The sequence below is a fragment of the Cygnus olor genome, chromosome 5, assembly GCF_009769625.2.
Source record: "Cygnus olor isolate bCygOlo1 chromosome 5, bCygOlo1.pri.v2, whole genome shotgun sequence".
NCBI classification, from domain to species: domain Eukaryota; kingdom Metazoa; phylum Chordata; class Aves; order Anseriformes; family Anatidae; genus Cygnus; species Cygnus olor.
This window is the reverse complement of record NC_049173.1, coordinates 38,987,484-39,014,709: the sequence shown is the minus strand read 5'-3', so window position 1 is coordinate 39,014,709 and position 27,226 is coordinate 38,987,484. Positions and strand designations below refer to the sequence as shown.

General features: G+C 34.8%; 1 protein-coding gene across 2 annotated transcripts in view; it reads right to left on the bottom strand.

Annotated features, from left to right (window-relative positions):
* Positions 1-27,226, bottom strand: part of FSIP1 (fibrous sheath interacting protein 1) — an 86,566-nt gene that overhangs the window by 33,202 nt on the left and 26,138 nt on the right. For both annotated transcript variants that reach the window (XM_040559475.1, XM_040559473.1), the window contains exon 11: positions 24,869-25,006. In XM_040559475.1, the coding sequence (XP_040415409.1) occupies positions 24,869-25,006 (138 nt within the window). The remainder of the gene's footprint in view (positions 1-24,868; positions 25,007-27,226) is intronic.

Below are 27,226 nucleotides of genomic sequence, written 5' to 3'. Positions count from 1 at the left end.
CATTCATGCTTACTATACAACACAATAGCATTAATTGATGTCACAGTAGAGGAATTTTCCTCCCCTGGAGTCATGTATTCTAGAGAGACTAGCATTCAGGACAAATACGAAATTCAGTACCCAATTTCAGGTTCATGCTGAAAAAGACTGAAGAGAAGCAAGAAAAATACAGCGATATTAATGATCACAGTACTATTCCAAATTAAAATAAATACCTCTGTAGTTCATACACACAATACTTCCCCACTATATGAAGGTAGAAGCAACAATGGGCCAAGTCTTTCTCATTGAAGGGAACTTGGGCAGAAATAACAATGCGTGGTGCATTGAGACCAATAATGCAAGAAACAACAGGGGTTGAAGGATTAAAAAGAGTCTGAATTTAGACAAGAAAGAAACAGACAAGGTTATCAAAAGAATAACTTCAGATTTTTTTTTTTTTTAATATTTCTTAAGGCATTATTCAGTGATCCACTGTGCTCTATTTAATTCTTATTTCAGTATGGAGAAAAGAATCTCAGGGTAGGAATTGTGATGTGCAATTCAACAAAGCATTGCTCACAGACATTGTCTATTCATCTCTGCCACCTGGTTTTGAATCCAGTCTCACTGATGGCAAGTAAAAGCTTCTTGAATTTGAAAGCTTCACAGGCTACAAGTGGAATAAATATACGAGGCCTCGGTGGAGCTTTAAACAAACAGGGATTTGTGCTGTGTTTTAGAGGAGCACAGAAAGTGGCATGCTTGGAGTGACCGGAAGTGAGGGTATTACATTTCAGAAATTGGAGGAGTATTCTATTATTCTAAGAAATCTAACAGCAAAACAATTATATAAATGAGGTTCAGTATCTATCACAATCATATTTTTTAAAATATGAACACTCTTGTAACTTGTGATGATTCAGTAATCACAACTTCTATTTTTATAGACTGATTTTTATTTCAAGCCTTCATTTAACTCTTCCCCCTTTATACCACACCCAAACATGCTGTCATTTATAATTTCAAATATGTATCAAAAATATCAGTATCAGTTATAATTACAAAAATCATCTACTTGAATGGCAGTAGTAAGAAATATTGAGAGCACAATATTTATAAAAATCATTGCACAAAGCAACTTGTTTTGATTTCTGACTTGTGAGTAATCTGGATGTTTGTTTGAAGATCCAAATCTTTGAGACAGAATCCAAACACTTTTTTTTTTTTTTTTTTTTTTTAAGTGGCTTGGGAAAGATTGGGACTGTTCATTTGGTCTGGGTACAGACTGACAAGCTTTTCCCTGTTAGATAAAAACTGCTTCTAAAAAGGTACTGAGAATAAGGAAAGAATTTCCCATTCTGATTCTACCTCCTTCTCTGCAACAAGGAGAGGAAAAGGAGCTCTAAAGAGATTCTATACTTTGCTCATCTATTCTTACACTTTCTATCTTCTCTACGAAGTTTCAACAGTGACTAGAAATCAGAATTTTCTTGCAGGAAACATGGAAGAGAAGGATGCTCTAAACTAGAGCATGCAAGGATGAAAGAGGCAAGTTACATAAACTAAAGATGATAATATGAAGCATAAGATAGTGCTAAATAAAAATATATAAATAAAAATACCTAGACTAAAATATACTGTAAGACAAGAAGGGATGAGTGGGTTGCAATCATGTCTTGAAAAGAGCTCAAAAGAGACCACCATTACTGTGAAGCAAGTAGAGGAAAAAGGGGAAGGGGAAAAGAACAGAAAATCAGAATAGGCAAACAGAAGTTGAATGTGGGAGATACTAAGAAATACAACACTACTCAAATCTGAGAAACAAGAGGGAAAAAAATAATCCTATTTCCCTCTTCATCAAAACAGGCGATTTGCCTCAAAACTTCATCAAGAGCCATGAATCAGAAGCCACAGTTCTGCTCATCTTATAAACTGCCCTGCTACTTTACCACCTGCAGCCACCCACAGGAGAGAAAAAAAAAAAAAAAGACAAAATGTACAAGGCAGCCCTGCACCAAAAGTAAGGCAATACATGCTAAAAGCAAACAACAAACTTTCAGAAAACAGCATGAATGCTGAAAATTTTCTGTAACAGTAACATCCACACCAAATGAATGTTTTGAGCCTCTAGTTACTGGCGTGCTTTTTCTAGGACAAGAAATAATGAGATAAATAGAGATGTATTTGTTTCCCTTTCACTCTAGCTGGTACTTCAATGCTTTTAACATGACAATATTACGTTTAACAACCAGAGTCAGTAGTATAACTACATTTAATATGGATTCCTATACAGCACAGAGTTTATTGGATGACTTCCAATCAGAAGTGCCTCATAGATATTTCATACCTAAAATGACTTCTGAAGTGTTCAGGAAGAGTGTGCCCTCAGCCACAGAGTCAAGACAAAAAAAAAAGTGTACATTATTTTTGTACAAATACGATAGCATTCTCTCCAAAAGCTTCATTTTTTTAAATTTTTTTAAAGGCCGCCTACACACTATTTCTCCCTCTGGACTTAACCACATGAATTTATTCACCACAATTTACCAACAAAGTAATTTACTCATGGTTTGAAGACAGAAACAAAGTAGTAAAATAAATTTCTTTCCCTGAAGTCATCTAAAAAGCCAAAACCCAGGGAAGCAATCAAAGAAGGTTAACTCAAGCTACAAAAAGGAGACAAACTAGTAACCAGTTAAGTCCCCGTGTTCTGACCTGCATATAGGGGTCTAGACTATTCAGTAAAGGCAGTCCTAATAAAATCATCATTATGAAAGAAACAAGTCTAGAAAGCAAATACTATATCCCTACACAAAGAGATATATGAAAACTGATAAGGTATCTAATTTTCAATAACTTCAGCATGATTTGCATGTCTTAACTTCCTCTAAAAAATCTCGAGCCCCAGAAAGCCTATTTCCCCACTTAAAACAGTGCATGTGTGCACACAGCGCAAATGTTTCTTCTTCAGTCATAACGTGTATGACAACCTATAATTCATGCAAGATTAAGTGCTGTCCTCCTACACTTTTAATGCTGATGTTTGTAAAAATACCAGATTTTATTAAAAATAGATGTAAAAAAGAAGAGATTTTACATACTCGGTTGTTATTAGAAAATTTATGCAATATGCATTGTAGTGTATCATGATCCTGTGCTAGCGCTTTATCCAGAGTTTACAAGTAATAATATTATAAAATTTAAAGTTCTCACAACATGAAAAAAATGCATTTGCTAGTTGTATTTCCTTGAGACCAAGTGTTTTGTTGTTGTTTTTTTGTGTGTGTGTGTGCGGTTTTTTGTTTGGTTGGTTGGTTTTTTGAAATTTTTCATGTTCTTAACAGATTGACATCACTACTTCTACAATCCAGAAGGTTTCATATCAAATATGGGAAAAATTAAGAGTATTCCTCTGCCCATCCAGAAACTAAACTACTTCTGAAGATGTGCTTCTAAATTTAAAACTTATCTTTATGGACTGGGTATTTACATGGTGTGCTTCCTAACAGTAGTCAACATCTCAAATTGTCTTCTTTTTTTAAAATATTAGTGACAAATAGAGGCAAAAAATAAGTGGTCAAAAGTTATACACTGAACGTCAAATTTAAAATTGGGTATCTGCTAACATAAAAATGGTGTTCAATTAAATATTTTTAATGTTAGTAACATAGTAACTGATTATATTATTTCAGCTGTCAATCCAAGTATTAAGGAAGAAAATTAAGAGTTAAGTTCATTATAAAAATAACAATGAATTCCTAAAATGTTCAAATCCTGGAATGCAGTTACAGTTTTCATATTGATTTTATTCAAAATCCACATGACTTTGAAAACATGAGCAAGTATTAACTGCAGGCTGAATAATGGGTTGAATTTATTTTAATGTATTTTTATCATCTTCATCTTACCACCATGTTTTTCCTCTGAAAGAAGGCTGAAAACTAGAAAAATAACACTAACAAAATACTATTTATGAAAAAGATGTCAAGGGGTTTATTGGGTGAGATGCTCATGAACTGTCATCTCCTTAAAATAATGCATCACTAGCTGTAACATAAATAAGCAGTGCATATAACATCTTATGAACTCAATGTGCAAGTGAACCTATATTTGTGGCTCATTGCTATTTTGAGAAGTGCCTGATATTTAAGTCATTAAAAAATGTACTTAAATTTCTTAAGAATGTGATGAATCTACTTCTTGCAACAATTTTCTGAGCATCTCCAGCTTCCACTGTCATCAACATAAACCAAATGCATTCGGCCAAGTGTTGCAATTGTCACTGTGTAACTGAACTTGGTAAACTTACGGGAAGCACACATCCATGTAATGAACAGCAACAAGCATACAAAATCAAAAATGTTAATCAATATAAACTAAAGATTTACACTTATGATTTGTATTTCTTCCTTTTCAAAATATATTTCCCCAACAAAAGATTATGCTATATTTCTTGCAGTTAATCCTGCAGCCATATATACTCCTCATAGCCATGTAATTTAAGAAACAATATTAAATCTTTGCAGTAAATCACCTTCAATATTTTGCGTGCCTTTGGTATTGAATTTTACATCTGCAGTTAGGGGGGAAAAAAAAAAAGACAATTGTCTTGCTATTACTCAGCAGGATACAGATTCCTTTTTGTAAGTGGAATTCCAGACATTCCGTCTGCTTCCCATAAAAGTAGAAAATAGTTGGTCTCAAAGTAGATCAGTAATGGTACATCTAAATAGCATAGGTACAAACCACGTCCAGAAAAACAACATACCCACAGCAAAAAAAGTTTCCTATTCCTTATACAAACTCAGGCGTATGAATCATTGCTTGAGCTTTTCAGGAAAGAATAAAGCAATTGCATTATCAGAAGACTAATATTTCTTGGCTAAGAAATAAAATAAAATTTTAAAAAGTGTGATTTACAAAGTTAATGAATTGAACCGACAACTACTGAAATGAAAACAAAGAAGAATCTGTCCTGTTTCCACTGCCTCACAGCCAGCCACCTCGAGGGGTTATAGCTACCTTGCAACACATCATCTCACCGTGTAAAAACTCTTTTCACGTTATTAGAGTTGTGCATCTAATTTATTATGTATACAGAATGTGCACTTTTCTATTGTGAAAGCAAATCTCCACATTACTATGCTCAAATGTGGTACATATGCATATGCAAACATTAATTTGCATGAGAAATTAACTCTGCACACAGCATGTGTGCGCTATGCTCAGTTGACTGATATGATGGTGTTATGAAAATTTAGTCCGGGTTTCTGTTGCCTGACTAGGCAAGACCAAGACAGCATTCTAAGCGCATCTAAATACACTCATACATGCACAAAGCGAAGCTAATGGTAATTTAAAAATGCCAGAAAACACAAACTTCACAAATAGAACTGATATAATATTTCTGTCCAGTTTTTAGTGTTATAGAAGTAAGTTCAAAATTACATTATTATCACATAAGGAAATGCAAAAATCAAAGTATTCTGCCTACTATGTGTAACCAGAAAATTATGCTTACATTTTCTTCCTTGAAGATGTATGCATTTTTACTATCTTAAAAAATCCCTGAAATGGCCTAAGCCAGAATTATTATTATTTTTTAACCTAGGTATAGGCTATGATAATGAATTATGTTATTTCTTTGTCATTTTTATTATTTCTAGCAATGTAAATTACAGGCCTAATCCTAAATATACACAAACTTCGATTACAAATACTTCATTAAATTCATACTACAAGGATGGACTTGCAGGATCAGGTTTTATAGTACTGATGTGCGGAGTGAAAAGAAAATGACAACCCTAAAAAATATGTCATGCTTTCTTTCTGCATTTGAACATCATTAAGCATGTGCACATAATCAGGATATAAACAAAACAAAGCTCATTTTAGTGAGCTGGCACTTCCATGTTTGATAGACAATGCAATTACATCACAAAAACATCAGTGAAACAACCTATACCACAGACACATCCAAATATACAAATACCGACCATGTGTTTCAAAACAGTGCCATTATGTTTGTTCTGGAGAAGGAAAACAAAATTAAGGAAAAGTTCTCTCCATATATATTATTATATATTATTATATGCCTTTCATGTATGGTATGAAAGAGAACTCAATAACATTTCTCTAAAGTAAAACACTTTGAAATCCAACAGGAACTCCTAACACTTAACCACCTCATTGTTTAGTCTACGTGTTGCACTAACAAAACCCCAGGTATTGCTAGGTTTCCCTTTCTATTGAAGGCTTGTTTGTACAGATATATGCCAATAGACTACAGTCATAATTAAAGGATGCCAAAAGCCAGAGATGAACTACTGACATTTCAGACACACTTAGCCAAACCATCATCCTCCTTCTGCTTTTATAAACAATAACATAAGAGAAATGCTTCTGTGACTTGTATGCATCATTTTCTCTTCCACAGAAAATGGGCGTAGGAAATATTAAAACAAGGCAGGAAATGAGTGGTCCTGTTAAATATCAGATCGAAAGATAACTTTGATAACTAGAGAGGAAAACTATTTCTATCTTCAGCCTAAACAATTTTAATAGTTTTAAGAGACATATGTAGTTTAAAAAAAAAAAAAAAAAATCAAATGAGTTTGGACAATCTATTCCAAAACTATGTATCTGATACTTTCTACGTTGAACAAAAATATTTGTGATGTTAAAATTAACAAGTTGTTTTAAACAACTTGTATGCTAGCAACCTACTAGAGAAGTCCAAGACACGGCTGTTGTTTCTGTTATTGCTAGTTTTCTATTCCAGAGTTCACTTTGAAGACGACTGTGCCCAAACACAAAACATATATGAAGACGATAATAAACATTTCCAGAAAAAATAAATTGATTTGGCATCTTCTTTTTCAAATAGATATTTAACTCTCTAGTAACAACAACAAAAACAAAGAACAAGGCACTTGATTCTCCAGTTTGAGCATTTATGACAAACTGTTCCAAAATCCATAAAGATTAGAGCTCATTAAACAATTAGCTGGTTTAGCTGTAAAGATGTGTGGCGATATGACAAGGGGTAATGGCTTTAAACTAAAATAGAGTAGGTTCAGATTAGGCGTTAGGAAGAAATTCCTTTCTCAGAGGGTGGTGAGGCACTGAAGCAAGTTGCCCCGAGAAGCTGTGGATGCCCCATCCCTGGAGTTGTTCAAGGCCAGGCTGGATGGGGCTTTGGGCAACCTGGTCTGATGGGCAGCATCCCTGTCCAGGGCAGAGGGGTTAGAACTAGGTGGTCTTTAGGGGCCCATTCTACGGGATCATTGTGTGATTCTATGTTTATACCTAAATAAAAGTATTCATTTTCAAAAGAAACAGTAATTCTGAATCACTAATTTACAAACTTTTAAGAAAGCAGAAGCAGCAGTAAAACATCAGTCTTTCCCCCTCCCCCCCACCCCCACCTTCCCCTAAAGAGATATTCAAGATGAACTTATTTTAAAATCTATGCCACAGGTAATATATTCCATTCAAGATTTAGATGGGCAATAAATGCTAAAGGAAATTACCACATAAATGACATTCCTCAAAACTAGATGGGCCTGAGAATGAAGAGTTGTTATTTTATCCAAGCAATAATACTCATCCTGTACTCAAAATGTAGAAAAACAGTATTCTGCTCTAAATGAAAGGACAGCATTCTGCTTTCTAGTCCTTCAGAAAGTAAATTGGTAATATCAGTCTGACAGAATTTTTTATGTTACTAATGGTCGTAATGAGCATAGATTACGACTGCCTTTAGCTTAGAACATTAAATTGACTTAGACTTCAGCAGCGAACTTGAACATTTCAAGAAGAAAGGATGAAACTGCATGAATTTTTGTATACTTTTCAGGTAACTCGATGCCCCAGCACAAACATCAGCATTCAGGGACAGCACCTGAAGGTACATGCAGGATTATGACTACCCTAAACTAAAATAATTCCATTTACTTGCACCGTGCACTTGTTCATGTAACATCAAGGTTTTCTACAGTCATTGCTCTTGTTATGATTTACGTTACCAATGGAAAAAATGAATACATGGGCTTAGAAATTATCTTATTTAAGGAATCTCCATCTCTGAACTTACCTGGCACCTCCCTAATGCTCAGAGTAGAGCATATGCATAAGCTACTTTGCTTTCTGTACATAGGGATTCTGTGAAGGAACTGGCAGTACAAGTAAGTTTGGGCTCCTGGATAGAAAGAGATTTAAAAAGGCTGAGAGAACATCAGCCTTCCAAAGTATGATCCCAGCACTAAAAGAGATCTAGTTTCTTCTTGTTTTAATTATTGTTTAATTATTTGCAGATTGCATTTTTTTGTGCCAATGTAATACTAGTTCACCAAGTTGAAATATGCATGTTAACTACTTTAAAGCATTTTACACTTTATGACTGCAAGAATCATTCAAAGAACATTCTTGCTATTTCAGTCCCTATTAATTTTAAGTGCAATTTTAAAAAGTTTTCTTTTTTTTTTTTCCTTACAATAACAAGTAACCAAGAATTTAATGTTTTGTTTCAAAGGAGAAACTACCTACAGTTTTCAGCTGTGGCTGACAACAGGCTGTTGTGTAGATGAAACAAACTCATTGCAGGAGGCATTAATTTCACAAAGTCGTGCTAATGATTAATTATATTGCACTTGAAATGCTGTCCTGTAAGACAATGTTTAGCCAGTTCAGCTGGACCAACCTTGTTAAAATCACTACATTCAAAACTTTGATCGCTACACCACAAAAACTCCAAGAAAGGGCAGAAGTTTTCAGTCTTGCATATTATATTATTCCTACAGTATACTGTCTTTACCTGCTTCTTCCCTCTTAAAACTGTTCTTAAAGCCATTAGCAGTTTCATTGTATTACAGTATTAAAGATGTATGCAGATGATTTAACACAATTTGACTGTTCTCTGTAGCTTTCATCAAAACTAATTCACGGTATTTCTGCATAAGTTTCTGGTATCCTGTACCAAAGTTATACAACACTGCCCGTTAACCTAACCTTAAAGTTTATACAGTTATTCAATTTGCACATCTGGCAGCTCGTAGTTTCAAAGAAGTTATTACTAGGCAAACCAGTTTGGGAGACATATTGAAATGGGAAGATTAAGAACAAAATGAAGTGGAAAGTGCTTGCTGCATGCTATGCTCTAGAAATAAAATGAGGGAAAGATATAAATCAAGACTCAAATTTCACATTAAGGTTTGTTGTCCTTACAGTGAAATTTATTTTCCATTATTTGCATGCCCAATAGAATTTATAAAAGTAACCAATATTATTCCGTGCTCAAAACTGACCAAACATAGGAGTAACAGTAAGGAACCACACGCAGTAGCCTCCTAACTCTACCAGTAGGCACTGAGAGCTACCACTGCCCTGCTTAGTTTGGTTGGTCCACTCACACACAAGACAAAGAGAAGCACTGCAGATAATAATAAATAGAATACAAACAAAAGCTTGAGATACATTAGAGAAAGTAAAAACAAGGTAAAGGTGTTAAGAGCACTTTCCACATAATCCAGTCTATGGAGATACTGTAATTGGTTTTATCAATGTCTTGGATTCTCACATCAAACACTCAGTGCAACAGTGTCAGGTGTAACAAGCATTTTATTTGTATTTACAAGTACTTTTGCTAATTGAATGACTACTGAGCTAATAATATTTAGGAGTGAAAGGATGGATGTGGAACGCAGTTTTTCCCCAAGCAATATTAAGTTTGCCAATTGTCAAGCACATTTTTCCCATGAAATGTTGCTTCCCATGTTTTTTTTTTTTTTTTTTTTTTATTACCCCCCAGGATTACAGGGAAGTCAGACATGAACAAGTAAGGTTTAAAGTAATCATTTTCTATCTGGCAAGAATCCAAATAATAAGTTAAGTAGTATAATATAATTAGTAGTTCGGAGTAGTTTTGTTGTATGTATTTGCTTGTGAAGCAGGTTTGACAATGTATCAAACTTTAACTGCGACGCATCTTTAATGGTTAACCAAAGTCTTCCCTTCCTGTATTCTCAGCATCAAGTCATTGTTGTCCATGATTGTTAGCTGGATCTTGCACAAAGGTTTTACCACACCAGGCATTCCAAAGATGCTTAAACTAAGCATTTACTGAGAGGTTTGAGTATCAAAACTGAGTAGTAACTTCAGCATTAAGTTTTCAAATGACTCTGCCCAGGCAGATCCCCACGACCACTCATATTCCTATGTAAATTCTCTAAAGATTATGTGGGATTATGGCATGTTTTAAGTGATTTAATCTTTGAGAAAATGCAAATCCAAAACAGCCCTAATGAAGGCAATTTAACCAGTAAGACTTAATAACAATGTACGCAATGATACACACACAGATTTTCTCTTCTTCTTAGAAAGGCCTTACTAAAACAAGAAAAAAATAGGAAACACATGAAGTCATCTAACATCATCTACCATCTATCTGCATATCAAAGTTCTTCATGAAGCTACCTAAACTTGTGGGTTAGAAAAATAAGTAAATTAACTGTTAAGCAATGCATAGCTTAAGATACAAAGAACAAAAACAAAAACAAACAAACAAAAAAAAAGAGCATACAATCAGCTGAAAAAGAAATACCTGACTCCAAAGAGGAGCTTTGGTAAGAACAATACATTAGCAGAGCTGGAACTGGTTCTAATGTTGGTGTTCATTTCCACCACAGTTAAATACAATTCTGATATTATTTAAAGATTATGAATCCTATGACTTCAATTCTTTTTCTCTGTTTACCTTGCCAGTTCCATGTGAAGAATGTTAAAGGAAATCCAACTTCTCCACTTAAAAAAATCAGCAAAACCAGGTTTTAAAAAAATCACCAAAACCAGGTTTTATTCCAAAAGCACCTGGAAAACGGAGAAAATAGAAAATCTAGTTCTGAAGTTTGCATACGATATTTTTTATAAATGTAATAGCTTCAAATAATTTCTTGTAGGTTTCTCCTTGGGGGGTGAAAGGTAAACATAAAAGTTAAAATCCCTTATTTTACTTTCTTCCCTACTAAAAGATCAGAACAGTTTTCTATTAAGCAGCAAATAGTTTTGCAGGTTCACATTTTATTTATAGAGAAAATAGCCTAGTAAAGCAAAAGATAATTAACTGTATGCTCACACTGATGGAATGAATTGCTGCTCTAGCTCTTTTCATGACATCAAATTTAAAAGGAGAATTTATTGAAAGACTGTAATGTCATCAGCTTTATCAACAGCTCACTGACAAACACCGGCCATGTTACTTTGTGTCCACGACATCATGCATAACTTACACAGCTCTCCAAAATGCTTTGACTTGTGAAATACAATACTGAGGGGAAAAAAAAAAAAAAAAAGATTATGTAGCACCATTTTTCTTTTTCTTTCGAGGCTTTTGTTTTCCAACATTATTTTCCTGATTTTAAAAAGCACCAGGTGTTCACATTATATTTTCTTTACACACTCTTCACACATTCAGTTACTTAACACATGGAAGAAAACGTCTAGTTTCTCCCTATCATCTGAGTAACTTGCATTTGGACTCTTGATACAAACATTTCCAATGCTTCCCAACTGATCAGAATTAAACTGAATTAAGAACACACACGCAAACCAAAAGAAAATTATTCCATTACCCAATTCAGCTCACTATCCTAGCTAGACTCTCCATAGTAGTTTAATCCCATAAAATCTCAAAGTAAAGCCTGTTATGATACAAAAGCGAAGTGCAAAGCTCCCATTTTAAGGACTAGTTACAACTCATTAAGGTAAGGACACATATAATTTGAAGCATTAGAATGTATGCTGAAATATAATTAGTGGCTATGAATCAAACCTGGGTGGATTAAACTAATTCCTGGAATGTTATTATGGAGAGTACCTTGTGGAGAAAGAATGATCCTTCTGTTTGCACAGCAACTAAACAGCTTCAATTTACTTTTAAAATTGACTTGAATGGAGATAAAGGCCCAGCATTTCAAAACGTGGCCTTCTAAATATAATCAGCCTGAATTATGCCTGTTTCACACTGCAGTACTTGCAACCTGGTTACAGGCAGCAGGGATAAGGCTGCACTCAGCTTACTTCACTGCTTAATTTATATGGTAATTACCACACCACAGCCAGAATGGAGAGCATCTGCCAAAACTGAAGGCCCCACAATAATAAAACTGACATGTGCTGTGATATTGTTGAAGTGCTGACTAAGAAACTTCTTTTATCTCCTCTTTAAGCTATAAAATGGTATTCGTGTTATTACTAGCAGGGAATTTTAACAGCCTTGCATTGACAGCAATTATGTAACACATGCACAAAACAATAGAGTTTCACATCACTTAATAAATCCTTGAGCTCTCTTAGCTCCAGATCTCTCGCTGGCTGGATTTTATGGTCTGGTAGTTCTATCTGACCTTCAGAACACTGAAGTATACAAACCACAAAAGAACCAGAAAATTATTAGAAACAACTGGCTTTTCTCCCTGTTAGATCTGTTTAATGAAGAGAGCGTAATGCATAATCATGGAGGTTAATTAAAAGATTTACTCACTCACTTTTCTCTGTAGCTAAATGGTGTTGCAAACCCCTGGCAATAAAACAAGTGAGATACAGATGTGACTTTTCATACCAAGAACATCCGTTTATCAAACAACACTTCCTTAAAAAAAAAAATCTCAAGTCCTATACCATTTTATAATAAAACAAATTCAATCATTTATCACTAATAAGTGTTCTGTTATTTTTTATGAGAATATAAATATACAATTAATGTTGGGAGTCTAAATTTTCACATTAGCTCATTTTCCTGCTGATCTCTCTATATAATATATATATTATAAAATTTTTGTGTTCTTTATATATATATATAGCATAAATATATGCTGTATACATATATTTGTATATATTTTTGTGTGTACATGTAAACACACATATTTTGTATATATTTTATATACGCCATTTATGTATTGGAACTTATACCAAAAGATAAATTCACATGGAGTAAATCAGTCACCCTCCTCCTCCAAGCAAAAATTATTTGGCATGTATATGTATTGAAAAACAACCAACACTTTCACTTTCAGAAACTGGACAGTAACAGAAAGTCTTGTGGTAGTGAGACCAAATATACCTGCTATCAAAGTTATTCATACAGTAAATGCAAACACTGAGAATTCAGTTTCTTTACCGTTTACAACTGGAAAGATGCTAGCTTGTTACTAAGTTTGCATGTTATATTTGCATGAATTCACTACACACCAGTTACTTCTCTCCACACTTCACATCTATACTCCTAATCTATTTATAGGTTACACTTTATATGTATCATTCATGAAGAGTTTGATGAATACATCCATAAATGTTAAATCTCATCTTTCTCTACAAATCAGGCCATACTCTCTACACGTTCTATACAGGACTTTTGCCCTTCCTTGAATGCACTTATTTCAAGTTTATTATTACTATATAAGTTTGAATTAATTAAAGACATATCTTCCAGAGAAAGTACCCAGAAACCATCATGACACTGTACTTCAAAATACTCTTACAAGTCCACAGTGCCTTCCGTTATAAACAAAACCAAGAAAGTAGTTGTTCTTTTGTTGCTTTATTACTCTAAAAATTCTCTGCTGCTCTTGCTATTGCTCTGTAGTCACTTTCCTCAGTACTGCTTTCTAGCTTCATCCATCAAAACAATAGTAATAAAAACACTTGTCAGAATGCAAATTAGATTTGATTTCCCCAATTAACTTGAGTGACAAATTAGTACAAGATATCACATGACAGTGACAATTCTAGCAATAAACAACTCTAATTACTTTCCCAATCACACAGGTAGACAGAACTGTTAAACACATGATAATTTCCAAAAAGTGCTATATTTATAAACAAGCCATCTTATCCTAATGTAAGAAAAGTAAGACTCTTTAGCTTTTTTTTTTTTTTTTTTTTTGATAGAACACTCACTGCTAACTGCAAAAAAAAACCTGCACTGGAAAAACACTTCTTCCATAAGAAGATTTTATGAAATTTAGACAGTAATACATAGCTTCAACAAAAAGGATGAAGTCCTGTGGACTGATCCTCACAAACAAGGAACTTCCTGCACTTTCTTAATAGTTTCTATTACACTTAAACCTATAGCAGATGACAGGCATGATATGTTCACTTCCCATAGAATAAGGGCTCCTTGCTGAGATACAGTACTTTCCCTTCAGATTTCTTTGCAGGAAAGCTTTGATTTACAGAGAGAAAAGCAAACAGGAATAAAACCAACAACAACGTCTGCTAGAATCATATTTTCATGTTTGTATAAGCACTTACCCAATTTTCATCTTTTTTCCAGGAACACCTCAGAAAGTGAAACCTTTCAGAATATTGAAAGTTAAATATTCTTTTAGCAAAAAAATACTCTTTAATATTCAATACATACGTACATCTCTACCATGTTATATTATCCTACTTCGCAATAGGACATTAGAGAAGATAAATTCACTCAGAGAAATGTCTATAGCCTTTCACGTCTAACCAAAGACTACCAGCAGTGCACGCAGAAAAGACTACGTGCCCATACGTATGTTGCATATGCAACAATGACTAGATCCCACCAGAAAGGGATGGGGAACTTCCTGCATGTCAGAAAGAAGACAATTATATGAAGAATATAGAGATGCTCTAACAAACAGGTGGTCACAAAGGGCATAAAAGGAAGATTCTTTGTATGGAGGCGTGTTTAATTTTGACTGCATTTTGTGTTTGGGGAAAAGAACTGATTGTGTTATTTGGCAATCAATTTGTGTAATGACAATTACACTTGCCTTTCATAGTTACTAAAGTACATGTCCAGAAAGTCTCAGTCTCAGTCTCTTCATGAGCAGAGACCTCAATGATAAGGATATAAGCAAGCCTGAATAAAAACTCTTCACCACAGCCCTGAAACTAAGTACTGTGGAAAACAAAATTCATCCTTCTGCAAAAAGGATGTTCCTAGTCCCATCACACTAATCTGTTTATGCATTTTCCATGAAAGAATCTCAAAGTATATATGAGGCAGTGTTCATAATGTTAGCTTCCTTTCTTCCAGAAGAGCATCCTGCCCACTGCTAGGCTAGAGAGATAATGTCCTTCTGACTTATGCTGTTTTGGCCCTGAATTTTGTGTTCCTTAATGATTATTAATTTCCTCCAGCAATGTCCTTCCTCCCTTCAAACTTCATGATGTAGGGGGTGGGTCACTCTTTTCTGGCAAGGAGAATGGAGTTAGAGCTACTGAGATGAAAATTGTTGGGGTTGAAGAAAGAGAACTCTAAGACAGATGCTAACTTTCTAGGTTGTTTCTGAAAGAAGAGGCATAATCATGACCGTGATTGGTAGTATGCTTTCTACTTATGGCTGCTTGGATGTGTTGGCATGCTCTGAGCATTTCTAGCAAACACAGCCCAGCAATGCACAGGAATGCACAATCTGGGAATCAGAAAACAGATTCAGGCATGAGATGCCCAACTCTGCCAAACTAGCAACCATATGTAACAAAAGGTTAGGTATTTATGTAATTTTTCCATTAAAATGTATATGCTTTTAGCTTTTCAGACTCCTAATAAGAGAAAATATTTTAGGTGAAGATTTTCTGGAGAGGGAACAGCCCAATTTCCTAAGTATTTTTTGATGCTGGTATGCACTGTGCAACATAACAAAAAATATGCTGTGTAATTAGACTATTTAGATCAATGAGGCTAAACTTCCAAAGCTTTTCTCAAACCAACTTTCTTGGACTCTGTAAACAGGATTACAATGTTTCTGAAAAGAAAAGTATTACATTCTTGTTAGAAACACTGCTGTTGTCACCTCATGAAAGTGTTTCTAGAAGCCAAAAAAAAAAAAGCAACAACAACAACAAAAAAAAAAAACCACAGAAATACCGGCTTTCAACTGAGCTTTTTCGTAAAACTGATTAACGGACATATCACAGTATGCCATCAGTTTGTGTTAATATATTAATTGTAATATCCATTGTATTATACATTTAATGAAATATGTATACTTGTAAGAATAATTCCGAAAATACAGGTGAAAATACATAAATGATTATACAGCTTCAACTGAAATACATGAGATGTCAACACCAACATTACAGATATTTTATTATAAAAGTTAACATCCTGGTAGCATACTTAAGAGGCTTTTGGCTTAGTAACCCCATATGTTTGTCAAATAGTTTGACGTAGTTTACAAGAGTATCAGCACTCTGTGCATCTGCTATGTGCTTTACGTCCTCCACATTTACAACTGCTGTTTGATTACACATCCATCTTGTCCTAACAAGTTGAAGTGACTCAAGAAAAAGATTACAAGTTCTGCTACACACTTTGTACATGCAGACATCCAGGCACACATGCATGAACATTTACAGCCACAGAATTTATGTTGACATTTATTGTATACTCTGACTTACATAACCATCAGCCCTAAGACAGAAGGTTGCAGCTATATGCTACTTAATAAATGATCAAGACCTTAATACTCACCCACAAAGGATATCCTGTACCTACATACATGTTGCAGAAGGTTTTCTCCACACCAGCCCTGTTACACTTCTCTCATTCTGAATGTGACGTATTAGGGCAAAAGGACAAATATAGCCTTTCCCTACAACACTTGCACAGAAACAGAGGCTTTTCCTTGACTATTCCTCCTTAGTGCACAGGGTGCAAGCAGGCCAACAGAAACAAGTTTTCTTTCCAATAGAGATTAAAGAATAGTGCTAACTGGCAGCAAAGAATGAAGAACTCCTAAATTTGCCAACAGAGGAGTGTAACAACAGGCAAACAACTTCTTCTTGCCTCAGTAGGACAACCACATTTCAGCGATGTAAATCTTATGCTATGTACTACCCAGATAGATTATTAATCATCAATCATTAATAAATAAATAAAGCAAATACACGAACACTGTTATATTATAATTGTCAAGGTCAGTGAGAACAGAGGGTATTTATGACAGCACAGAAGAATATAATAGCATACAAGCAAATTAGTTTCTGCAAATTCTGTCATCACCTATGACAAAATACATTTCTAGTAACAATCCGTTTGATGGTGTCAAATTCCATTTATAAATAAAGATAACTAGGAAAGTAGCATAGCTACAGTTAAATTTAAATTATGTCAAGGACATGAAACTGGAGGTGGTTTTGGACAATGGCTATAAATAGCACTACAATGAATTTAGAGATGGGTGAGTAGTCAAAGATGGTCTGTTTGCTGTTTTAAGATGGCAAACACCATAATATATAGGAGAAAAAGAAAAGAAAGAAAGGTCAACTCTAGAGAATAAAATGAGATTATATGGAAGACATTGGGAAAGAGAATGGGAACAAATATAGTGGCTAGAGGATAAAACAGACAAAAGACTTCCTTTGTTCAAAAGCAGCTGAGAGAAGTATGGGAAAAGCTGCTTCTCAGTTTTCTTCTACACATTCTGGTAGAAACAATTAGCAGACTCTTCCTTAATACAGTCGAAAACCACATTTTGGGATAAGGAGAATCACATTACATCAAGAGAGAATTTGAACATTCTTATCTAGAAAATAAAATTATATTTAAATTAGGTCTCCTTGCAGGTATCATATGCAAGCAATGATTTTTCATACACCATGTCAACACCTAACTAATATTTCTGAGAACCTTTGATGCAAGTTCACAATGCTACTTACCTTTGCATGGATGTTATTTAATTTAACTGGCTCCAGCATCTAGGTAAATATTATATTAATATATTTTCCATACAAAATAGAACCATCATTAAGATTTTAACTGATTAATATTTTATATAATTTGGTATTAAATATTTATTATATATACAACATATATTGCATTATATTAAGTTGTAGTGCAATATATTGTTTTCAAATTGTTTATTATAAACACTTCTAACAGCTGCTTCATTCTTGTCAATAATACTGTGAAGAACAATCAAGAGATTGGAAATGTATTTTAATCATATGAGTGAAAAACTTACCTTTTATTAATGTTATTTAACTTTGCTCTCTTTGTGTGTATAGTAGGTGTTAAATGAAGGACCTTTAGATTTCATACTAATATTTTCTTCCAGATGAAAACACTATCACTTTTCATTCTGAAACAATTTTGTAGAATCACGGTGACAATCAATTATTTTAAAACTTGAATAAACAAGACCTTTTTGAAGTTTAGTGATAACTTAGCAGGCAACTTTAGCACCCGTTAGATAGTTTCTGAAGGAATAACAAAATAACAGTGGTACACTGCAACCTTCAGAAAAGTGGTCCTTTTTTCCTTTATCAGTTAAAATTAAGTATGTATTATGAGAATGCTGTAGTAAAAAAGCGCTACCTGTATGGAAAAACATAAGCTTATAGAGAAACTAACACATTACATGGTATTATGTGAACTAAAAGAAAGATGTTTGCTATTTATATGTTACTGCACAGCACACAGGAAGAGCCTACAAGGGCTAACAATACATAAAGTAGTCAAAACAAAACAAACAATTAAAAAACAACAACTATGATACCATAGACTATGGTCCTGTGTTCAAAAGTCCTAGCAGTGAATTTTTGCAAAGACAATGTGATAGAAAACCGTATTCCAGGATTGTACAGTTGGCAAATTGTTCTCCAAATAAATGGAAGGACTTTATCTTGCCCTCTTCTTCCCATTAAGTGGCAGACGTCAGGAACAAATTATTCACCTCATTTGGAATTTGTCTAGTGCAGACACATGGTTAGGTGCATTGAATTCAGTCAGTTTCAGGGGAAAAGCTGGCATAAAATTATATATACAATTGTTGTTATCCTTATGCAGGTTCAGCCATGAAACGGTTTGAGAGATCTTCTCTAGCAATAAACAATAATTAATTTTATCCTGTGATTTCCTTCCTCACAGATATGCATTTTCCTGCACCACAAAGAAACTTATCATGCCTTTTGGCTGAGCTCCTGCAGATAATTTTACTTTACAACATCGATACTGATTTTCTGTTTTCATTCTGCACCACCTATACCAATTGCTTAACTTCCTGCAAAGTTCAGCTATTCAGAGAACAGAGTATGTGTAATTTTCAAATTCTATGAAAAAACACCTGGATAATTAACAATCACACATTGTGCTTTGCCACCATATTGACTAAACTTGGGAAAAATAATTACTATAGATGTACAGACATCTGATGATACTAAATTTAAAATTAAGCAAACTAAATTTAGCTTATGGTTTAAAAGAACTTACTGGAAGTAAGAAGACTTTTTTTTTTAAGTAGGTACCAGTATCTCAGTCATGCTAAGAGGTAACACGTGTGTGTGTACACAATTATGTGCAGTTGTGATATATATTTTAAATATTTGAATTTATATATTTAACAAAAACACTAAAACAAGCATCTGTGGCTAGTTTTTGGCAGGAAGGAATGAGCCTCCAGGGTGAGGCATTTGAATTAAACATCCCTATAACACAGCAAAGGTGAAACTGTGTTACTTAAAGGCTTGCTTGGACATATATTTAAACCTACTATCTTCTATGAAGAAATTCAGCACACCACCAAATATGCTACTAGATCACAAATGGACAACTAGTAGAAGCCTCAATTGAAAAATAACTACATTTATTATTCTTTCCATATAAAATTCTTTTCATTAATGCTCAGCAACACGCATTTGGCAACTGAACATTTTTTTTTGAAGCAGCAGTTAACAATGCAATTCACCAAACAAAGATAAGCTCAATGGTTTCCAGGAAACTGAAAGATGAAAGAATGTGCAGAGAGTCAGCCATGGTTTCAAATGAAGAACAAGTGAACTAAGGTCAAACTAAAACCTAAAAGAAATTCAACAAGGGCCCAGAAACCATGGTACAGATACATTTCAGTTGGATTGAAATTTCACAATACATTTCAACATGAATGCATACAATACATTCTTTGGTATATTAATTCACTGGAGACAATTTTTTTGAAGTAAAGGAGGATCTCAGATTGCAAAACCCCTAGTTTCTTTACTTCAGGCCTAACAGTTCAGCAGATTTTCTGTTTTTTGTTTGTTTGTTTTTGTTTTTTTGTTTGTTTGTTTGTTTGTTTTGTTTTGTTTTGGTATTGATCGTAAAGTATATTATTGTCTTATTTTCCAGCCTTGTTTTGTGGTCTTGGTCCCAGACTCAGCTGAAACCATGAAGTCTAACAGCATATATGAGGTAAGGTGTTGTGGAGGCATCCATAAATGTTATAATTTCAGAAGCCAGTGCCTACTAAATAGCCTCCTCCAGAAATATTACAAATGTATTCTTCCCTCATGAAGAGAGGGTTAGAGTACAGCTACAGTTGTACAAATCCATTTGAACAATTTCTTCATATTGCAGTAGTGGAAGAAACACGGCATTCTCTCCCCCAGCAAAGACAAAACTTTGTGAAGTTAACTTTATACCTACTGCAAGTTACTAATACATACAGCTAAATTCTGCTAGCTAATCTATCCATTATTTCCACATAGGAAACAAAAAAAATAATTATTATCTGATGGATTTTTTTTAAATAAATTGTTAAAAGTTCTCTCTCAGACATTTGTAAAATATTCTATTTTAAAAGTATAAAGTCCAATACAACCATGCATTCAGAAATAACATTCCTAACTTCTGACAAATCACCTCCTCAACTCAGAGCAGAGAATTTATTTCTAGTTTTACACAGAGAATTACAGTAGTTTAGGAAAGAGTAAAGAAGAACTTTAAATACAACATGAATTTTAACACAATTGAATCGGCTAAGCTAGAAAAATAGCAGTGTTAGGAGCTGCACACCTGGTATCATGCCAAAAGTGAGACAAAATCTCTTACAACCTGTATTTTACACCATAGAAATGACGTTTTCACCAGTGCAACATTCCCTAGAACCATGCCCAGGCATTCCTCCACTGACATACAGTGAAGAGTGCCACCTATTGAACCTCAAACAATATTTCCTAAAATACTTTTGTTTTTTCAGGAAACATAACATCTACATACATGCCCCTCACCCCAATCATTCAGATCAGATTTCTGTCACAGTTTCTAGGCAGAGACCACTTTTGCTGCTAATGTTGATACAGAATTGATGGCCAAAATATTACTTTGGTATAGAATCAAGGCACCCAGTCCATACTGCATAAAAGTTAACCGATTTTAGACATTCTGACTCTAAAAATAACACCTGCTTGCTAACTTACATAGATTGGATGCACACACTCTCACATCAAATTAAAAGAAAAATGTAGCCAGTTATGTAGCTTGCATCATAATACCATGCTGTCCTGTCTAAATCTTCCCTAGTAGTAACTATATTTTCCAGAAATAAGACTAAATGGCATCAAGGACATGAAACTAAAAAATAAGTATCTTCTGGAAGCAGTGCTTCATTCACCCTCCAAAAGTATCTCACAGAAGACCTTATACACAAATATTTCATATCCATATGCTATGATCTCACAGCACAGAGCAAGAGCTGATGGCAATACACGTTATGTCCCCTTAAGCCTTACTAGGTGCTGCATAGCGTGCAGCAAAGCTAGCCTGGCCATGAGTTACATCGGTACAGACAAATTTTGTGTTTTTTAACACTGTAAATAAATATTACAGTCTTTCAATTTAGACTTCTAAATGCCCACACATTCTGGCCAAGGATAAATGTCCAGTATGTTGCAAATGTTTGCCTGTAGGCTGATACCAAAAAATACTGTTATCAAGTCTTGGAACATTGATATTCAAAATACTTGAATAAGTCAGCAGCCCACCGCATTTCCCAGGCATGTGGTAGACCAGCACAGAGTTCCCAGACGCACTTCCTCAGATTGTGTTTGTCTCATTAACAAGGTCAGTAGTGACAAAAGGTGATATAAAGGTCAATGAACTGGAAACGATGACAGTATACAGACTTATTTTATCTGCTTACCCATTAACCTATTCAATATACTGAAGTCCCACAGAATTCCTCTAGTTATTTGCCTCCCATGTTTTAACTAACAGTTGCATAGTAAAGGAATTGCATTAAAAGGAAGTTTTGGTACTTTGAGCAGATAAGAGCTAAATATGCTGACTTACTGTAAATTTCACACATGTGAGTGAACAGTCTCTAAACCGAGACTGCCTCCTTGTCTGAAGCCTTGTTCCCATACTCTGTAAATACACAAAATGAACTGATACCTGGAAGAATGCATGCTAATTGACCACTGTTTTTTTCTTCAATGCAAAGACTAGTAGGGAATAGTATTTATCCTAATTGATCTGCAGAAGGAAAGCCCACTACTGAAATAAGGACCTCCAAAAGCCAAAGGTGGACTACAGGGATTTTTGGTCTACACACAAGAAATTGATTTATACAATATACAGTCATTAAAAATTTACTGTTTTTCTTTAAATCTAGTGATAATAAAGATTACTACCCGAGAAACGTGCAGATCCTTTCCCTTGTAGAAGCAAAAAAATCAACAGGTTGAGCAGCTGTGAGGAGATCTCCAGTCCAACCTCTTGCTCCAAGCAAGGTCAGCAATGAGATCAGACGTAATGGTTTATGGCTTTGTCCAGGCAGGTCCACAAAATTTCTAAGGATGGAGATTTCACAGTCTCTCCACGCAACCTGCTTCCCATTCTTAATTAACTCAGAGCTATTTTTTTCCCTTTAAATCCAATTGGAAACTCCCCATTTCAATTTATGAACAATATCTCATTCTCCCACAACATATATCAGTAAAGATACTACAGCTCTGTCCTGGATGTGATACTCTAGGCAGAGTCTCATGAGTACTAATTAAAGGGAAGTAATTATTTCCCTTAATCTTCTGACTACGCTCCTGTTGCCAAAGCCAAGTAGGCTGTTACCCTTCATCCCTGCAGGGAACTCTGCTGGCTCATGCTGTCCTAACGTCCACAACTACAGCAGGTCCTTTTCAAGAGGGCTGCTCTCTAGCCAGTCAGACTCCAGCTCAGCTTGTTGGAGGGAGAGGTTCCTCTGCAGTGTAGAACTCTGCATTTGTCCTTGATGAATGTCTTAAAGTTCCTGTAAACCCTCTCCTCCAGCCTAAATCCTGCTTAGTGGCAGTCCTGCCCTCCAGCTTATTGAGTAGATCTAGTCATTTCATCATAGAAAGCAATCAGGTTCATCAAGAATGACATACCCTTGGTAAATCACAGAATGGCCAAGGTTGGCCATTCTAGATCTGGATCTAGATCTGGAGATCATCTAGTCGAGCCCCCTGTTAAGCAGAGCTGCCTAGAGCACGTTGCACAGGATGGCATCCAGGTGGGTTTTGAATATCTCCAGAAAAGGAGAATCGACAGCCTCTCTGGCAACCTGTTCCAGTGCTCAGTCACCCTCACAGAAAGAGATGTGTTCTCATATTCAGCTGGAACTTCAAATGTTCACCCATGCTCACTGTCCCCAGTCACCACCTTCCTCATTTGCACAGCTCTTTCATCTCAATTAACCATAATGATACCTCTTGCTAATGTAGCAAAAGAGTTTGTAGTAAATATTTGCTTTATCATGTTACCTGTGCCAGCTTTCACCTCAAGCCAGTTTCTCATACACTGCTGAACTAGTTTGTCTTCCCCACATAGCACTTTCTATGGAGAAACAAAAGCCTTCCAATCTCAAAGCAGAAACCTAACACTAAACATGTTCAAATCTTAAAAATATGCATATATATCCAGTTTTTGACTGCTAGTGGCAGCTCAGGAATGCACTAATATTCTTTTGAGCCCTCAGCAGTTTCATTGGATCTTGTGTGAGTAAGACAAGCCTTCAAAGTTTTGTTCAAAGTTATTAAAAAAAAAAGATTTAGAGATTTTCTTTCTGTGCTCTTCAAAAGATCTATGAGGGATTCAACATATAAACAAATGCCAACATCAGCTTTCAGATCAAATGACAACTGTACCATCTTAGGACTCTTCTTTTTAATTCATCTGCTTTAGAATGTTTTGTTTATTTTCTCCCTAATTCTCCTCTGTATAGATTGTTTTATAGCTCTTTAAGATTAAAGAGCACGGATTAAACAGTACATTTACAATGTATATGTCAAAAAGGATTTAAAAGAATTCTTGAAGTCCTTGAGGTTCCCCTGCCACCATTTTTTTAAGTTATATTTCCTTATTGTAACTTGAGAGTAATGTAATAAATTATACTCACTGAAAAAGAAAAGAATAGTAATCTTCTACTTGAGAGAGGCACATAGTTCTGCAAGTTCAGACTTGTTAGTCCTGACTCTATGACTTAGGAATAAACAATTTCTGCCTACTAGGATAATACTAGGATCCTCTTAGATTTTAAGTTGCCTTCTCTCTACCCACTTTTGAGTAAAAGTAGCAATAAGGACACGATGTGATGTACTTGTTCTAATTATGTAACGATTTTTTACTACCATTTTACTTACATGTTCATTTTTTAATGGCCCTCGCCTCTATGACATTCATGCATCAAATGAAAATTAAGTACAGAAATATACTAAATGAATTCAGCAGAACTAAACCACACAATAACTTAGTACACGCAGCATTCCCACTAGACCTGGTCATCCAAAGAACGCTGAATTATATGAACCATAAAAAATGCTTTACAGATGTATTTACACATGATTGTTTATAAATGGTATCCCCCTCTGGGGAAGAGAGAAGGGCAATTTTTTTCACTTTGAAAGACACTATGTTAATCAAAAAGATGCATTACAACTGAAAAATGCCTCCCAGATTAAGAAACCTTACTTGAGACTTTTGCTTGTATATTTCTTAAGGAACTCCTTCAGGAATTTACAAAGGGTTGCAGAACTGGATTTTGTTGTAAAGACAAATGAAATTATAAACTCCGAAGTTTTCAAATTGACGAAAAAAAAAGAAAAATAGGAGACTTACAAAATTTCTCTGTAGGGATTTCAGTTGATGATCTATCTCTTTCAGACGGTTTTGTTGATCACGATGTTCCTTATTGTCTCGCAGAACCTTCTCACCTGGAACTGCTTCTAGGCTTCTGTTTGCATAAACTAGAGACTCCTGATGAAAGAAAGATTAGGCAGAAATTAAACACATGACTTTGTATTGCTTCACAGCCAGAAGAGCATTCTGTTGACTTCCATCAGGAAAACATGGAAATCTAACCAGGGACAGTGAGCAAGGGTTTGAAAAGCTTGCTCCTATCACTGATACAGGGAACAGAATTAGGACATCACTGACAACTCTCAGAAGAGAACAGAAGAATCAGAACTGAAGTGTAGGCTTTGTTTACTAGACATCACAGTAAATAAGAAGAAACCCTCTCTCACAGTTCAAGTGTGAGCTAGATGTGCAACTGTTATTAAAGACACATTCTCATAACCTGCAGTAGCTTTGGATCAGATTCTGAAATTCGTATCAGTGCTGAATACATTCGAGGTTCAATATAGTCTTATTACATGCAAGAACAGAAAGTAATTTAGATAATTATGAATGACATTAAGATCATTGAGACTTTTAGATCATTAATAATGGCAAATATTGGCAAAACGGCAAAGCTATGTTGTATTTGGAAAAAAGCAGGTCTTTCTGTTGCAAACCAAGGATCCTGTATAAGAATCCAAGTAAACCAATAAGGGAGAGGAAAAAAAACTAAAAACCTGTTAGTCAATTCAACCCAAAGCAACCATTTAAGAAAAACATGCTCTTTTCATTCTTATTTTCAGAAGCAGCTCAAGTTATCTTAAACACATGCAAGCAGAACAATTTCAGTTAACATGTCTTAATCAGAAAGGAGAATAAACTTTACAATTTCTCAACTACGAGGTATAAAAAACCGTAAGCATCTCAAAACATTTTTATGAACATCAGACAAATCTATGAGCTCTGAAATCTAAACCATTATATGCCTGAAAATAAACTTATTTTAAACACAGTACAAAAATATGTATTTACAATCAGCAGTAGTTGGGTGTGCCACAATCCCAGCAATTTTTTCCTATAACTGACAAAGGTATAAGCAGCAGCATCTGTTAATGACTGGAATCTCTCAAAACTGGACTCAAGTTTAATGTGAAGACTGCCAAAAGCCAAAATTGTTAATATTGAGTGTCTAAAACTTGGCTTCTAAATACAGAGAGAGTTTATTAGTTAAATATAATGCCCAACAACAAGAAAACTGCATGAGTTACATCTACATAGAACACACCAAAAAAAAAAAGGACTTATTTAAACTTGTGTTTATTAATACATGAAACAAGGATAGCAACTTTATATCTGTGATATAAATACAGATTTGGCAAATGAGCCCAAAGTATAACTGACTCTCCCTCTAATAAGATGATTTGCATGGTTTTATTTTCCCAGGGATTTTAATTCAAGTTAAACCTTCCATGGGATCCTGGGGGAGAAAAGGGGAAGAGCAGTATCATATTTCACTTTTTCGTTGTAAAAAATTTATAGTTATTTCTGCAATTACATTCCTAAATCCAATCTTTTGATCTGTGCATATAGAGAGGCATTGTCATCCAAGCAGTTAGTGCTCAGTATGGATTAGAGTTGCAGTTATCATTTGGTTTAAAAAACAATGTTATGAACACAACTAAGAATATGAAATTAGTGGTACTGAGAAATCACTAAATACTTTAGTGATTTAATTCTTCTTTTCATTGCACGCGTTGTATGCAAGGACTCCTGGTTGACATTTTTATATGAACTCAGCCTTCAATCAAGAAGAGAGCTCGAACTGCAAACAGCATCTCTGAAAATATTGCTACAATACCAACTTGATATTAAAAGGTAACAGTGAGTGGAGTCAAAATCAGAAAGGTAGTACCTTCAAATTATTATCTTCTTCCCCCCATTTCCTGAAGCCAGCCTTATGCAGATCTCTGTCCTAGTCCATGTCACATTTTAGAGAGAAACAGCTCAGCTGCTGCATGTACTTGTGAGCAAGCCCTTCAGACTTTAGGAAAACTGTGTATTGTGATGTATTTTTCTTTTTATCACACTGCGTATGATTTTAAGCCTATTTGTTTCTCAAGTAAGTCAACACTGTTCTATCAAAAGAAATTCCTAACTGAGCCTGATGACTTTACCCTCCACAAACTTTTCTTTAGTATTGATCTCTGCAATGATATCTAGCCAATTCTTATCAGAGAGTGGTGGATAAAAAACTTCAGCTCTGAACATTTACTAGAAAATGGGAGGAAAAAGTATTTGTTTCAACATTCACCCACACAAACATCCATGACTGATATAATTCTATTTAGCTCCAAGATT